The sequence below is a fragment of the Microcaecilia unicolor genome, chromosome 6 (genome assembly GCF_901765095.1).
Source record: "Microcaecilia unicolor chromosome 6, aMicUni1.1, whole genome shotgun sequence".
NCBI lineage: Eukaryota > Metazoa > Chordata > Amphibia > Gymnophiona > Siphonopidae > Microcaecilia > Microcaecilia unicolor.
The window spans coordinates 19,725,138-19,742,144 of NC_044036.1; the positions used below are offsets into that span (position 1 = coordinate 19,725,138).

At 44.6% G+C, this 17,007-nt stretch overlaps 1 protein-coding gene across 2 annotated transcripts in view; it reads right to left on the minus strand.

The window, feature by feature from the left end:
- The window catches only part of TRABD2B (TraB domain containing 2B), a 499,500-nt gene that overhangs the window by 261,257 nt on the left and 221,236 nt on the right, over positions 1-17,007 (minus strand). For both annotated transcript variants that reach the window (XM_030207549.1, XM_030207550.1), the window contains exon 3: positions 8,829-8,975. In XM_030207549.1, coding sequence (XP_030063409.1) covers positions 8,829-8,975 — 147 coding nt within the window. The remainder of the gene's footprint in view (positions 1-8,828; positions 8,976-17,007) is intronic.

A 17,007-nucleotide genomic window follows, 5' to 3' on the forward strand; every position in this document is an offset into this window, starting at 1 on the left:
ACGTATGTTATTTTTTAAAGAATTTTGGGAGCCGGTTGTTAAACTTTAACAACCGGCTCCCAAAATTTGGGCTGCGGTGACTCGGGTCCCTTCCTGGCAGCGTCAGTTCCAGCTGCCTGTTACTTGGACATCTCACTTAGTTGTTCTCCTCCTCTCCACAGCGGCAAAACAAAAAAAACAGGTGATAAAAACTATGTGTGGGATCGTAGCCCTGTGTGTGCCCCTGCCGGTTCCCTTCCTCCTCCCTCTCCAAAACAGGAAGTTACATGCTGAGGGGAGGGAGGAGGAAGGAAGCCGGCAATGGCGCGTTGAGGGCTATGGTCCCACGCACGGTTTCATGCTGTTTTTTGTTTTGCCTGCCGCCAGCTTGCGGATCGCAGCTTGTGGTTCCGTTCAGGCCGCTGCAGTACCGGCCTGGGAAGAGAAAGGAAGCCGGCAGCAGCAGGTGCAGACTGCGCCATACAGATGTACACATTCAAAGTATAATAGTGGAATAACTTTTCATAGGTAGAATAGTAATTTGTTCTAAATTTTAATTAGTGTGTCATTTGGAGGAGGGGCTGGTTATAGGGACACTCTAGCACGTGTTGTTTCATGCAAAGATTTTTTCCCCCTAGTATAGGGCTACTAAAACAGGCATCATGTTATGAGAATCACGTGCTCAACATTCAGAGCTTCTATCTATTTATTTACTTATTTTAAGTTATTTATGACATTTATATTATCCCACATTAAACATGAATTAGGTTGAAACCTGGGAGCATTTAAAATCTTTTTGTTTCCTGTGCCTCGATCAAAAGAGAAAGATAGTCGGCATCCCTGCCAGCAAAGGTATGCCTAGCATGCCCGTAATGGGGGGGGAGAGGGGGAGAGTGAGGAATGTGTTGCCCCCCCCAATTCGCCTCCCCCCCCCCCCCTGCCAAAAAACAATTGTACGGCTGGCTATGCCCAGAGAGAGAGCCTGTTGTTAAAAATTTTCCAGCACACCACTGGCTTCAGCTCATCTGTAAACTCTCAGAAAGCCTCTCACAGGGATTAGGTGAGTCACTTCACACTGTCATACCCTGTTTAGGAAAGGTGCACACCGTTAGCGGTTTTTGTTGGGTGCTGCAGACAAGTTAATGCGATAACCCGAGTCCCGGCACACAGGAGAAGCCAGAGTGACCTACCAAGGAAGGAAAAGACATAGGAAGGTAAGGGGGCAGGGGGTCACGGCCCAAGGGGCGGGGCAGCGGCGGCCCTAGGGATGGGGCAGGGAGGAGGCAGCCCTGCTTCGGGCCCGGCTCTGTCTCTCTGCAGCATCCACACTCTTATCACCTCTCACCTAGATTATTGCAACCTGCTTCTCACCGGCCTCCCACTTAGCCATCTCTCTCCTCTTCAATCAGTCCAAAACTCTGCTGCGCGACTCATTTTCCGCCAGAGTCGCTATGCTCACATTAGCCCTCTCCTCAAGTCACTTCACCGGCTCCCTATCCGTTTCCGCATTCGATTCAAACTTCTCTTACTGACCTATAAGTGCATTCACTCTACCGCTCTCCAGTACCTCTCCACTCTTGTCTCTCCCTACGCCCCCCCCCCCCCCCGGTACTCCGTTCTGTGGCTAAATCTCTCTTGTCTGTCCCCTTCTTCTCTACTGCTAATTCCAGACTCCGTTTCTTTTATCCACCTCACGCCTGGAATAGACTTCCCGAGCCTGTACATCTAGCCCCGTCTTTGGACGTTTTCAAATCCAGGCTAAAAACCCACCTCTTTAACGCTGCTTTTGACTCCTAACCTTTACTCACTTGCCCTGTACCCCACCTCTTTAATTCCCTTACCTCTTAGTTGTTCTGTCTGTTTGCCTGTCCTATTTAGATTGTGAGCTCTTTGAGCAGGGATTGTCTTTTCATGTATGGTGTACAGCGCTGCGTATGCCTTGTAGCGCTATAGAAGTGATAAGTAGTAGTAGTAGTAATGTAGAAGCCTGCCCTTGCAGATCAGCAAGACGTCAGACTCACAGAAACAGAAGCCTGCGCGGCTGCGTTGCTGATCTTCAAGGGCAGGCTTCTACATGGAATGTTGGTAGTGGAGGAGTAACCCAGTGGTTATTGCAGTGGAACATGGAATGTTGTTACTATTTGAGATTCTGGAATGTTGCTATTACTTGAGATTCTACATGGAATGTTGCTACTATTGGAGATTCTGTTGCTACTATTAGACATTCTACATGGAATGTTGCTATTCCACTAGCAGAAAACGTATTTACAATATCAATGTCTCTGGTAACATTCAACATTCAAGTGCACAGTTTTCACCTAGTATATACTATTTTAAAAGTTACAAGTGATTTTATAGCACTGTGGTGTTTGGGATGCATAAAAAAATGAGCATATGTTGCTCTCCCCAAAAAATTGTCAGAGTTACCCAATGAAAGAAGTGCTATGCCACTTTTTAGCAGCATTATTGACTGCAGTTACAGTGGTTTATATCTGAGGGTACTCTATACATATAAATTATAGATCTGCCACATTATACTGGTGTGAACTGTTTTGCTAGCACTTTCTTGAAGTTGGTGGCTAAGAGTCCTGGCTATTCCACTAGCAACATTCCATTTTTAGATTGTGAGCTCTTTGAGCAGGGACTGTCTTTTCATGTATGGTGTACAGCGCTGCATATGCCTTGTAGCGCTATAGAAGTGATAAGTAGTAGTAGTAGTACCATGCATGTGCAATATAATTAACTGTGGCTATTTTCTATCTCTGTAGATGGAGCACTGTGACAATGAGTAGTACAAAATATACTGTTGCCAACTGTGGAGTAGTCAGGAGGTCTGCAGCATGTCCGGATATGGCTTGCCTTGAAGAAATAAAGTTTTAGGGGCCATGAACTTGTATATGGAGAGAGGATGATGGAGGCATCTCTGGGGCTTGTATCAAAGGTGCAAATGGTTTGCTTTGTGGAGAACATGGGTGTGTCGATTTGTAGATATGTATTGGGGAGGAGGTTATATAGCTTTTATGATTAGGTAAACATTTTGTATGGTTGGTAATGCTGCTTTTATTGATATGTATGTAGTTGGCATCCTGGCTATTTTCCATATGCAAGTCACCATTATGCTGGGATTTACATATTTCCTGGTCGTTGAACAACTCTGCACATGCTGCTGCCCTGTGGGAAAATGGGCATCATACGTGTGCATTATTCTACCATTTCGAAATATTTATACATGGAAGTCGCTGCTCTGAGTGTTCTTTTTTTTCCTCAAATTGTTGCTGGGGGGGGCATGAGTAGAAATACGTGCATTCTAGATTGGCCTCCATGTTTACCATTCCTTTGTGAAATACTGCCCCAGCCTCTAGGTCCAGACCTAGACATCGTTTTCTCATAGCTGCCGAGAGGTGGGGGCAAAATTCCCCACGCCCGGGCCTCCAGGGGGGGGGGGGGGCAGCACAGGGTCTCTCTCTCTCTTCTGCTCCTGACGGGACCCGGTGATCGTGTCCCGACAGGATCAGGAGAGAGAAAACTCCGGCGCCGGGCCCCCCTTGCATTGCCTGCCTAGCAGCTGCTGGGCCCTCAGGCCGTGCATGCGCAGTTTTCAGACTGAGCATGTGCGACCTGAGGAAAGCAGCCGCAGGGGTAGGCAATGCTGGGCAGAGGAAGGAGCCACGCTGCCTGCAGCTGGCGGGGCCAGCCAAGGTACTTTGGGCAGGCGGGAGGAAGGGAGACAGCAGTGGCGATGACGATTTGGTGGGGGGGGGGCGGCGGCAATGACAATCCTGCCCCAGGCCCGGCGGCCGCCTGGCTCAGTCTCTCGGCGGCCCTGCTCTTTCTTCTCACATGTGTAGCACGGGAAATTCCACAGGATTGTTTTCTGTCTTAAAAAAATGATTAAGTTGAATAACACCTTTAAGCTAAACTTTAATTTCTTATTGATGTTGGATAAATGAAATAAATACTAAGATCTAACTGGATTACAGTATATTTGAATAGTGGGTCATCCTTCCATGTGTCTCACTTCTTTCTTAAATACTGACTAATAATATTATGGTGTCGTTCGTTAAGATGGGAGGAATTAGATGAACCCCCCCCCCCCCCCCCCCAGAGATATATCTAATCAGCCTCTGTTAATATGCATTCCTTTCCAGACTCTTCAATCAGGCGATAAAACTACAACCCAAACACAAAATATCAAAAGAAAACAAATGTAATCTTGTGCCTTCTACTGGCAAACAAGAGACACATGGAGACCAGAACCCAGAAAACACCAAAGGAATCAAAGAGAGATGAATCACGTTCTGATTGCAAAGTACTTCTTGCACATATGACTAATGTTAATACAGAAAAAGACTGCTGATGTTTTTTCAGCTAAAACTGAACTCGGCTTTTATCTCCCTCACAGCGATGACATTTTAAAAAGTAACCATTTCATCTGATGTAGAACCATATAGAGGAGAGTTGTGTTTAAATACCATTGACAGATTGCAGTCTGATGGCTATTGGACTGAGGGGTCCTTTTACAAAGGTGCGCTAACGTTCCTATGGGCGTCTCTAGCGTTTAAGCGAGTGCTAAAAACGCTACCGCGCCTTTGTAAAAGACCTCCTAAATGAACTAACGGCTCATGGTATAACCACCATGAGCAATCACAACCAGTAACCTACAGTAGGTGACACAGGGGCGTAGCCAGACTTCGGCGGGAGGGGGCCAAGAGCCCGAGGTGAGGAGGCACATTTTAGCCCCCCCCAGCGCTGCCGACCCCCCCCCCCCCCCCGCCATTTTTGACTGCCGCCACTACCACCTTTGCCCCTCCCCCCGGCACCAACCCTTTCAACCCCACCCTTCCCGCCACCGCCAACCCTCCCCGATCGTCGGGTACCTTTGCTGGCGGGGGTCCCCAACCCCCACCAGCCGAAGTCCTCGTCTCCAGCACGGCCGCATTGCTGACCTGGACGTCAGACTCACAGAAACAGAAGCCTTGCAGATCAGCAACGCGGCCGCGCCGGAGAAGAGGACCAGCTGGCGGGGGTTGGGGACCCCCACCAGCAAAGGTACCCGATGATGGCGGTGGGGGGGCCAGGGCCAAATCTATAGGGGCCCATGCCCCCGTGGCCCCACGTAGCTACGCCCCTGAGCTGACAGTCTCTCCAGGAACACCACAGAGAGGGCACTCAGGAAAATGGACATTCCCTTTTCATTTCAGAACGTATAACCATGAACCTCCATTTAGGTACACTGACAGCATGTGGTAAGTGCCCTTTCTATAAGGGAACCCAGGTGCCTAAGTTCCAGTATAGAATATTAGTGTAACCCAATATAGACATATCTATCATGTTGATGCTCACAGTTATGCCAGCCGTAGAGGTGATGTAAGTGTGAACACCTAAGTGTCGCATGGTCACTTGAGAACATAAGAACAAAAGCATTGCCATACTGGGTCAGACCAAAGGTCCATCAAGCCCAGTATCCTGTTTCCAACAGTGGCCAATCCAGGTCACACATACCTGGCAAGATCTGAAAAGAATGGAGTGGAGGAGTGGCCTAGTGGTTAGGGTGGTGGACTTTGGTCCTGAGGAACTGAGTTCGATTCCCACTTCAGGCACAGGCAGCTCCTTGTGACTCTGGGCAAGTCACTTAACCCTCCATTGAGCCTGCCATGAGTGGGAAAGCGCGGGGTACAAATGTAACAAACAAAAACAGATTTTATCCTAGAAATAAGCAGTGGATTTTCCCAAGTCCATCTTAATAACGGCTTATAGACTTTTCTTTTAGAAAACTATCAATTACACATTGAGGGAAGAAATGTTTCTCCGATTTGTTTTAAACTTACTACTTAGTAACTTCATAATGTGCTCCTTAGTCCTCGTGGGCCTTATTCTGCAAAGGTTATGCTCCTAAATTAAGTATCTAAACCCAACATACTTTAAAAGCACACAACTAAATAAACAAACTATAAAGTATGTTGTTTTTAGATACTGAATGATTTTATTCTCATTTACAGTAACCTACTGCTCCTGATGCAGTCATTTTTATGCTGGCAAAACATGGCCATGTTGGGCATTTTATGTTACATATCTGGGAGCTTTTAATCTCCTAATAAAGACTGTGTTTTTTAGAAGGTCTGCCTCATTGTTTTATCTCCCTTGCAAATACATGGTACCAGTGCATTTTTTTCTAGCAAAAAGGTGCCGGTACTCAAATGCCAGGCCAACCTTCAGGGGTGGGGTGATCACTGAGGGACTCCACCTCACAATAGCCAGGCCTCCTACAACCAGTCATAGAATCTACGACAAGACAGAATTGGGGTGTAGAGCCTGTGTTCTTTCATTAAAACTTGGGGACCAGGGGTCAATTTTAGCAGACAATGGAAAAGGTGCCGGTACTCAGTACCCCCAAGTACCCCCCTCAAAAAAAGCCCTGCATGGTACATACTCACAGAATAGCTCTTAGGAGGCATATTAAGTGTGAACTTATGCACGTATATATGGTGGTATTCTAAACATTTATATGCATAGCGCATTTGTAAAAATGTGAGCAATTAGGTCACTGGTGGAGTCGCCATGAGATAAGTTTCAACTTAAAACACTCTTCACTCATCTAAAAGAAAAATGAAGACCTTCGCTAACCAGTGTTGTCAACATATAACATTTTATTTTTAAAAGCACATAGGGCTCTCAAGAATGGGACAAGTGTACTTTAATAGTGACCCGACACAGGTCGTATTTTGGCGTAAACAAATGCCTGCCTGTCACAACTGTCAGGAATGGTGAGCCCTTGGACCAAAGCTGGAGCTTTGGCAGACAAATCACCGGGGCTGGCGCAGGCAGGAATCAGAACAGACTGGACTTGGATAAACTAACAGATTCAACACAGGCAGGACAGAGGTAACTAAACACAATGGACAACACAAGGACCGGATCCAGACGAGGCAAGGAAAAGAAGGCAAAGGGCCAGAACTGGAACCCAGACAGGACAAGGCAAGACTCGGAACTGGATTAAAAACTGGGACTGGGACCCAGAAATGCAAGACAAGGCAAAACACAGAAGTAGATTAAAACTGGGTCTAGAAAAGGGCAAGACAAGGACAAGGCAAGGACTGGATCCGGACAGGACTAGACTGAAAGAGACAAGACAAAGCACAACTAGACAGGCAAGACAGGGTAGGAGGTAGGCAACAAGAATAACAGAAGCAAGACAATACACAAGGCAGAAACAGGATTCAGGATTCTCAAACAGGATTCTCAAACAGGCTTGGCTGGAACAGGATTCTGGAATGGGCTTGGCTGGAACCGGATTCTGGAACGGGTTTGGATTGAACCGAATTCTGGAGCAGGCTTGGCTGGAACCGCATACTGAAAGAGACTTGGCTTGGCTGGAACAGGATAATAAAAGGGACTTGGCTTAGCAGAGAACTGGGACAGAACTAGCTCAAACATAGAGCAGGAGCAGAACCTGGCTCAAACACACAACAGGAAAAGAACTTGGCAGAAACAGAGCTCAAGAGCCAGGAAGCAAACATGGCAAGCAAAGGATTAAGCAGACTAAGAGAAGACAAACAAGCAAAGAAGCAATGTGCTTACCAGCACCCACAGCTGGATAGCAGTGAAGTAATCAGGTATGATGCTGGCTTCTACAGACTCAGAATAAACAGACAAGAGCCACATATACAGAATACAGAACAGGGAATACAGAAACAGAGCTTGGCTAAACACAGAGGTTGGCTTAAACACAGGGCTTAACTATATCAAGAGTCAAAAGCAGGGCTAGACTAAAAGCAGGAGCCAAGGGTAGAATCAAACAGATATAGACACAAAGGGCAGGGTGTGGCTCTACAGCCAGGCTTTCAGGAAACAAGACTCAAAAGCAAACTCACAGAAACAAAGGGAAGTATTGAAACACAAGACACAGAGAAACACAGCACGGACCTTCAGGAGCAAAACACTCAGGAACAAAGCCAAGCATGGATATGATCTAAAACAGGTAACACAAGATTAAGAGACCTCTTGCAAAGGCCACGTAGGAAAGCTCCCTGGGTCCTTATAAAGGAGTAGGCTGATGATGTCACAAGTAGGAAATGAATCAGAAGCAGGGAGACCAAAGCGAGGCTTGGCTTCAGGGACACCAAAGCGAGACTTGGCTAATAGGAAGAACAACAACAGGAAATGAAACAGAAGCAAGGAGACCAAAGCGAGGCTTGGCTTCAGGGACACCAAAGCGAGACTTGACTAACAGGAAGAACAACAACAGGAAATGAAACAGAAGCAAGGAGACCAAAGCGAGGCTTGGCTTACAGGAAGAACAACTATAGGGAAAAGGGCAGACTGGAGAGGTCACAGAGCTAGATACAGAGAAACAGTAGGTTTGAACATGAACTTATTCTGCCACGTGACGGGGAATCCTTACCACCACCCACTGAGGTGGCAATAAAGGCTCCCATGGTAACTGGGCAGCTGATGGTGATGCCCAATGATCGCTGGGTTATAATCATGCAAGCCATTTCTAGGGGTTTTCATTTTCCCCCTGAAATGGCGTGCACTTGGGGTAGGACTACTGCCGGCAGCCGTGTTGGGCCAGAGGTACTCCCGGAAGAGCGAGCAGTAAGCCCGCATTGGGCTTACCGCCGGTCTGTAAAAGGGACCCTACATGACTTAGAATTTAAGCGTACCATGTTACAGACTACGCTTAACGAGTTGTGCACATAAATCTTAATGCCAGTTAATGCAGATAATTGCTTGTTAAGATCCAATTAACAACACTGATAGCCAAATTACGCGCATTGTGTTAAAATACGCTTCGATTTTCATGCGTAAATTAAGGTGTCAAATATAGAATCATGGGGATAGCGCATTACCTGTGAACTATCATGACTGAATATTACAGCATTCAGATCTCCGCAGTTGTAATGCTTGATGAGGTCTTCGGTGGTATAGGGCGCTTGAAAGCTTCCTGCTCGAAGACTTTCATGTTGCAGTAACGTTTGATTCAAAGCAAAGAGCACCTGAGGGCAAAAGAAACAAAAAAAAAAATCATTTAATCAAGAATGCAATAATCAGATCAAATGTATAAGTTTTGTTCAGCACTATAAAGTCTTTGTGACAGTAGATTAAGAAAGGAATGTGCCCACTCAATAAGATACAATTTCTGATTCATTGAAGGACTAATGAATCAAGCTGTGCAATTTGCTGCCAGAGGATGTGGTCCTGGCATCAAGCATAGCAGGGCTTAAAAGGGATTTGGACAAAATTCCTAGAGGAAAGATTCATAGAAGATTATTTGCAAGTAGACATTGGAAAGCTATTGCTGTGAGAAATGGATCTAATTCTTTCAGATCTGGATTGGACCTTTATTCTGACCCACCCAGTGGCGTCTCCAGACAGAAATATTTGGGGTGGCCACAGGGGGAGGGGGGCAAGCTAAATATGGTAAGGGGAAAGCCAAAGCAACATTTCTGCACATCATGCCCTCCACATCACACTCCCTCTCCACCCCCCATTTTTAATTTAGCAAAATAGGACACCATGGACCATACATAAAGAAACTCTCTCCCTCCAGCCAATTTCAGCTGCCAAGTAAAACCGCCATTATAATTGAGAGCATCATTCAATAAATTATTCTATGTGGCATGAAGTCTGGATTTTCTACAGGACTGGACAGAATCTCAATATAAATTCTGCACCACCAGTTTTCGGTCACAAACTCCATGTTCCCCAACAATAGAGCTATCCCTCTTAAAACATGCTACACACACAAAAAAATATTCAGATTGTGATTATCAGCTCAGGAGCAGCAGACACTCTATCCACTGCCAGTCAGATGTGTTTTCATTTGTGTGGTGACTCTACAGAATATGGAGACCACTAGTCTTGAGCATTTTTATTTTAAGTGCCACTAAGAGCCAGAAACTTTTGAAAATAACACAGAACTCTGCAGACAAACTCAAAACCTAAGCAAACTTACCAAACCATAAGAGCCCTAATCCACTTATAAAATCACAGTGCTATAATTACACTGGGCTCTAGAGCACCAATATAACTACGACTGGGAAACTAGGACAATCTGGACTGTTATAAATAATAGTCATACTGTGTCAGACCAATGGGCCATGTAACCCTGTATCCTACTTACAACCAGTGGCGTACCAAGGGGGGGGGGCGGTCCGCCCCAGTTGCGTCCGCTGGGGGGGTGCCATGGCACGCGCCTGTCAGCTGAGTTCGCTGACTTCGCTAACTTCGCTGTAGCTCCCTCTGCCCCGGAACAGGTTACTTCCTGTTCTGGCCGGGGCAGAGGGAGCTGCAGCGAAGTTAGCGAACTCAGCTGACAGGCGCGCGCCGCAGCACCCCCCCCCCCCCAGCAGCGTGCACCCGGGGGGGGGGGCGCATCTGCGATCCGCCCCGGGTGTCATGCCGGCTAGGATCGCCACTGCTTACAACAGTGGCCAATCCAGGTCACAAGAACCTGGCAGAAACCCAAAGAGTAGCAACATTCAATGTAGAACCCCAAAGAACAGCAAGATTCTGGAATCCTAAACAGTGACAAGATTCTATGCAGAACCTCAAAGAGTAGCAACATTCCATGTAGAACCCCAAAGAATAGCAAGATTCCATTCAGCATCTCAAATAATAGCAGCATTCCATTCTACCAATCCCAGGGCAAGCAGTGGCTTTCCCCATGTCCATCTCAATAACAAACTATACACGTTTCCTTGCCCAAACCTTTTTTTAAAACCCATATATACTAACCGCTGTTATCACATCCTCTGGCATCAAGTTCCAGAGCTTAATTAATCTTTGAGTGAAAAATATTTCCTACTATTCGTTTTAAAAGTGCTTCCATGTAATTTCATTGAGTACCCCCTGGTCTTTTTGCTTTGTGAAAGAGTAAAAATTTGATTCATTTTCTACCCATTCTACACCACTTAGGATTTTATAGACCTCAATTATATCCCCCCCTCAGCTGTCTCTTTTCCAAGCTGAAGAGCCCTAACCTCTTTAGCCTTTCCTCAAATAGTCGGAGATCCATCCCCTTTGTCATTTTGGTCACTCTTCCTTGAACGTTTTCTAATTCCGCTATATCTTTTTTTTGAGGTACAGCGACCAGAATTGAATGCAATACTCAAGGTGAGGTCGCACCAAGGAGTGATACGGAGACATTATAGTATTTTCGGTCGTATTTACCATCCCTTTCCTAATAATACCCAGCATCCTGTTTGCTTTTCTGGCCACCACCTCACACTGAGCAGAAGATTTCAGTGTATTATCTACAGCGAAACCTAGATCTTTTTCTTGGATGCTGACCCCCAAAGTAGACCCTAGCATCAGCTATGATTTGGATTATTCTTTCCAATGTGCATCATTTTGCATTTGTCCACATTAAATTTCATCTGCCATTTCAATGCCCAATCTTCCAGTTTCCTAAGGTCTTTCTGCAACTTTTTACAATCCTCATGTGTTTTGACAACTTTCAATAGTTTTGTGTCATCTGCAGATTTAATCACCTCACTCATCATTCTGTTTTCAAGATCATTTATAGATATGTTAATTAGCAACGGTCCCAGTATAGACCCCTGCAGCACTCCACTATTCACCCTCCTCCATCGAGAAAAATGTCCATTTAACCCTACCCTCTGTTTTCTGTCCAATAACCAATTCCTACTTCACAGAAGGACATTGCCTCTTATCCCATGACTTTTTCTCAAGAGTCTCTCTTGAGGAACTTTGTCAAAAGCTTTCTGAAAATCTAGATATTTATTTATTTATTGCATTTGTATCCCACATTATCCCACCTATTTGCAGGCTCAATTTGGCTTACATAGTTTTGTTAACATTGTCATTGCAAGGTGACATATACATTTAATGTTGTGTAGAGTTTAGATTAGGGTAAAAGAAGAAGGAGGGGAGTGATTTAGGTAGCTATAGTAGATGAGTTATCTTAATTGAGTGGATTGTCGGGTGGATTATTGTGTCTATTAGTTCTCATTGTATGCCTTGCTGAAGAGATATGTCTTAAGAGATTTGCGAAAGATAGTTGTTTCGCCGATTGTTCTCAGGTCTGTAGGCAGTGCATTCCACACTTGCGTGGCCAAGTACGAGAATGTGGTCGCATGCATCTAGATACAGTACATCAACAGGCTGACCTTTATTCACATGTTTATTTACGCTTTCAAAGAAATGAATCAAATTGGTGAGGCAAGACTTCCCTTGGCTGAACCAATGCTGTCCTGATAAAAACCATGTTTGTCTATGTGTTCTGTAATTTTATTCTTTATAATTGTTTCCACTATTTTCCCTGGCACTGAAGTTAGGCTTACCAGTCTGTAATTTTCCGGATCACTCCTGGAACCCTTTTTAATAAATTTTTATAATTACTTACAAGCTTAAATCTTGTATACAGAAACTCAGAGACCAACAATGAAAAAGAAGAAAAAAGAAAAAACTTTAGAACTAAACAAACATTTCAGCTGTTTCTTAGACCACCAATATTGTATACCTTGGGGGGAGGGGGGGCGAACATTTTAAAGGAGAATATTGTAATAGGCCTGGTGATTCCACAATTATTCCTATATGTTAATTAATCACAGATCTTCTTTCCTGTATTTGGATGGACTGGATGCACCGCGCAGGTCTTTTTCTGCCGTCATCTACTATGTTTACTATCCAGCTTATAATCGAAAGACAAAAACGCCTATATTGCGACCTAAATCGGGAGATAGGCGTTTATCTCCCAAAAACGAATAACGCGGTATAATCGAAAGCCGAACTTGGACGTTTTCAACTGCACTCCATCGCGGAAGCGTACAAAGTTGACGGGGGCGTGTCGAAGGCGGAACTGGGGCGTGGTTATCGGCCGATCAGAGATGGGCGCCTTTCGCCATAATGGAAAAAAAAATATGCCTTTTTAGCGAGAATTTAGGGCACTTTTCCTGGACCCTGTTTTTCCACGAATAAGGCCCCAAAAAGTGCCCTAAATGACCAGATAACCACTGGAGGGAATCGGGGATGACCTCCCCTGACTCCCCCAGTGGTCACAAACCCCCTCCCACCACAAAATATGCCGTTTCACAACTGTTTATTTTCACCCTCAAATGTCATACCCACCTCCCTGGCAGCAGTATGCAGGTCCCTGGAGCAGTTGTTAGGGGGTGCAGTGGACTTCAGGCAGGTGGACCCAGGCCCATCCCTCCCCTACCTGTTACAATTGTGCTGCTTAATGCTTATTAGTCGTCCAACCCCCGAAACCCACTGTACCCACATGTAGGTGCCCCCCTTCACCCCTTAGGGCTATAGTAATGGTGTAGACTTGTGGGCAGTGGGTTTTGAGGGGGATTTGGGGGGCTCAACACACAAGGGAAGGGTGCTATGCACCTAGGAGCTCTTTTACCTTTTTTTTTGGTTTTGTAAAAGTGCCCCCTAGGGTGCCCGGTTGGTGTCCTGGCATGTGAGGGGGACCAGTGCACTATGACTCGAGGCCCCTCCCACGAACAAATGCCTTGGATTTATTCGTTTTTGAGCTGGGCGCTTTCATTTTCCATTATCGCTGAAAAACAAAAACGCCCAGCTCACAAATTGTCGAATAAAACATGGACGTCTATTTTTTTCAAAAATACGGTTCGGTCCGCCCCTTCACGGACCCGTTCTCGGAGATAAACGCCCATGGAGATAGACGTTTTTGTTCAATTATGCCCCTCTATGTATTTGATTTGATACATGAGGGATTTGATCGGGGTGAAGAATATCTAATAGTTTTCCTAGATATTTCTGCCGCTTTCGACATCCACCATGAAATTTTTCTGAGTTGGTTTTGTTCTTTAGAGATTCAGAGAACGGTCTTAGAATGGTTCTTTTCTTTTCTATCTTAATGTTAATTTTGAGTCTGTTTGGGTGAGGAAAATTCATCTTGGATATTGATTACTATGGGTGTACCACATGGCTCTGCTCTTTCACTTGTTTTATTTTATATCTACTTGATTCCAGTTTATCGTGTTCAGGAGTGGAGGAGTAGCCTAGTGGTTAGTGCAGTGGACTTTGATCCCGGGGAATTGAGTTTGATTCCCACTGCAGCTCCTTGTGACTCTGGGGAAGTCACTTAACCCTCCATTTCCCCTGGTACAAAATAAGTACCTGAATATATGTAAACCGCTTTGAATGCAGTTGCAAAAAAAACCTCAGAAAGGTAGTATATCAAGTCCCAGTTCCTTTTCCCTATTTGAGATTCTGCATGGAATGTTGCTGTTGCTACTATTTGAGATTCTGGAATGTTGCTACTATTTGAAGATTCTACATGGAATGTTGCTACTATTGGAGATTCTAGATGGAATGTTGCTACTATTGAGATTCTGTTGCTACAATTTGAGATTCTACATGGCATGTTGCTAGTGGAGGAGTAGGCTAGTGGTCAGTGCAGCAGACTCTGATTCTAGTGAACTGGGTTCAATTCCCACTACAGCTCCTTGTGACTCTGGGCAAGTCACTTAACCCTCCATTGCCCCTGATACAAAATAAGTACCTGAATATATGTAAACCACTTTGAATGTAGTTGCAAAAAAAACCCTCAGAAAGGTGGTATATCAAGTCCCATTTCCCTTTCCCCTCTCTGGTATGGGTGTGCAATACTGACTTTATGCTAATGATATTCAGGGGTTTTTTCCCCCAGTAAAGTGTTCTGTCTCTGACACTGTGGTTTTTGAAGATGTGCTTGCAGAAGTTAAGATGCTGGTTTAGCACCAATAGGTTAAAAATAAAGATACTGTTATTGTCAAATCATTCACAACTTGAGTGTTGGCCCGGTGCATTCAGCTTTGCAGATACTGAGATTGTTTTGACCACCGAATGTATCTTGGAGTTCCATTAGACTCTAAGCTAACTTGCAAATTTCAAATAAGGAATGCTATTCGGAAAGCCTTCTTCAGCTTAAGATTATTAAAATATTTGAAGAATTTGTTATCCAAGGTAAATTTCTGGACTTTTTTGCAAGCTTTGGAATTATCTGTTCTGGATTACTCTTAACTTGGACCTCTCTAAATCGGTGATTCATTCTCTTCAAATTTTGCAAAAATGATGCTGCTAGGCTTCTGACAGGAATGTCGAAATCGGATCACACTGCATCGGCTTTGAAGGCTTTGCACTGTCTTCCTGTACTTTGGTGGATTAGGTTTAAGGTGTTTACCTTGATTTTTAAGGCCTTGAGCAATGATGCACCCCTGGCATTGGTTTCACCTTTAAGAATGTATCAGTCATCTCATAGTTTATGTTCTGCGGATAAACTTTTATTCGATAGTCCTAAGTGTTGGACTTGAAGCTAACCATTCAGCAATGCTTCAGACGACAGGCGTGTCTCTTTGGAATTCTTTGCCTGTGAACATATGTATTATAATTTCAATACTTCAGTTTAGGAAACAGTTAAAATAATTTCTTTTTGCCCAGGCTTTTTCAGTTTTGCTTGAGTATTAGGCTTGCAGCCACAAGTTTCTAGTCACGGTAAGGGGACTTCATTTGGTGATGCTTTGCTGGAGTTTTGTGTATTCTGCTATGCTTTTTGTGTCTTGTGTATGTCCCTGGTGTTCATCACCTAGTGTAATGGATAGTTCCCTTTAGAAATGTTTCAAATCAATCAATCAATGAATAATAGTGCTATGATAAGTACATATAAGTAATGCCATACTGTGAAAAGACCAAGGGTCCATCGAGCCCAGCATCCTGTCCACGACAGCGGCCAATCCAGGCCAAGGGCACCTGACAAGCTTCCCAAACGCACAAACATTCTATACATGTTATTCCTGGAATTGTGATTTTTTTTCCCAAGTCCATTTAGTAATGGTTTATGGACTTGTCCTTTAGGAAACCGTCTAACCCCTTTTTAAACTCTGCTAAGCTAATCGCCTTCACCAGCAACGAATTCCAGAGTTTAATTATGCATTGGGTGAAGAAACCTTTTCTCCAATTTGTTTTAAATTTACTACATTGTAGTTTCATCGCATGCCCCCTAGTCCTAGTATTTTTGGAAAGCGTGAACAGACGCTTCACATCCACCTGTTCCATTCCACTCATTATTTTATATACCTCTATCATGTCTCCCCTCAGCTGTCTCTTCTCCAAGCTGAAAAGCCCTAGCCTCCTTAGTCTTTCTTCATAGGGAAGTCGTCCCATCCCCGCTATCATTTTCGTCGCCCTTCGCTGCACCTTTTCCAATTCTACTATATCTTTCTTGAGATGCGGCGACCAGAATTGAACACAATACTCAAGGTGCGGTCGCACCATGGAGCGATACAACGGCATTATAACATACCTGTTTTCCATACTTTTCCTAATAATACCCAACATTCTATTCGCTTTCCTAGCCGCAGCAGCACACTGAGCAGAAGGTTTCAGTGTATTATCGACGACGACACCCAGATCCCTTTCTTGGTCCGTAACTCCTAACGTGGAACATTGCATGACGTAGCTATAATTCGGGTTCTTTTTCCCCACATGCATCACCTTGCACTTGCTCACATTAAACGTCATCTGCCATTTAGCCGCCCAGTCTTGTAAGGTCCTTCAGTAATTTTTCACAATCCTGTCGCGAGTTAACGACTTTGAATAACTTTGTGTCATCAGCAAATTTAATCACCTCGCTAGTTACTCCCATCTCTAAATCACTTATAAATATATTAAAAAGCAGCGGTCCTAGCACGGACCCCTGAGGAACCCCACTAACTACCCTTCTCCATTGTGAATACTGCCCATTTAACCCCACTCTCTGTTTCCTATCCTTCAACCAGTTTTTAATCCACAATAGGACATTTCCTCCTATCCCATGACCCTCCAATTTCCTCTGTAGCCTTTCATGAGGTACCTTGTCAAATGCCTTTTGAAAATCCAGATACACGATATCAACTGGCTCCCCTTTGTCCACATGTTTGTTTACTCCTTCAAAGAATTGAAGTAAATTGGTCCGGCAAGATTTCCCCACACAAAAGCCATGCTGACTTGGTCTCAGTAATCCATGTCCTTGGATGTGCTCTGTAATTTTGTTTTTGATAACAGCCTTTACCA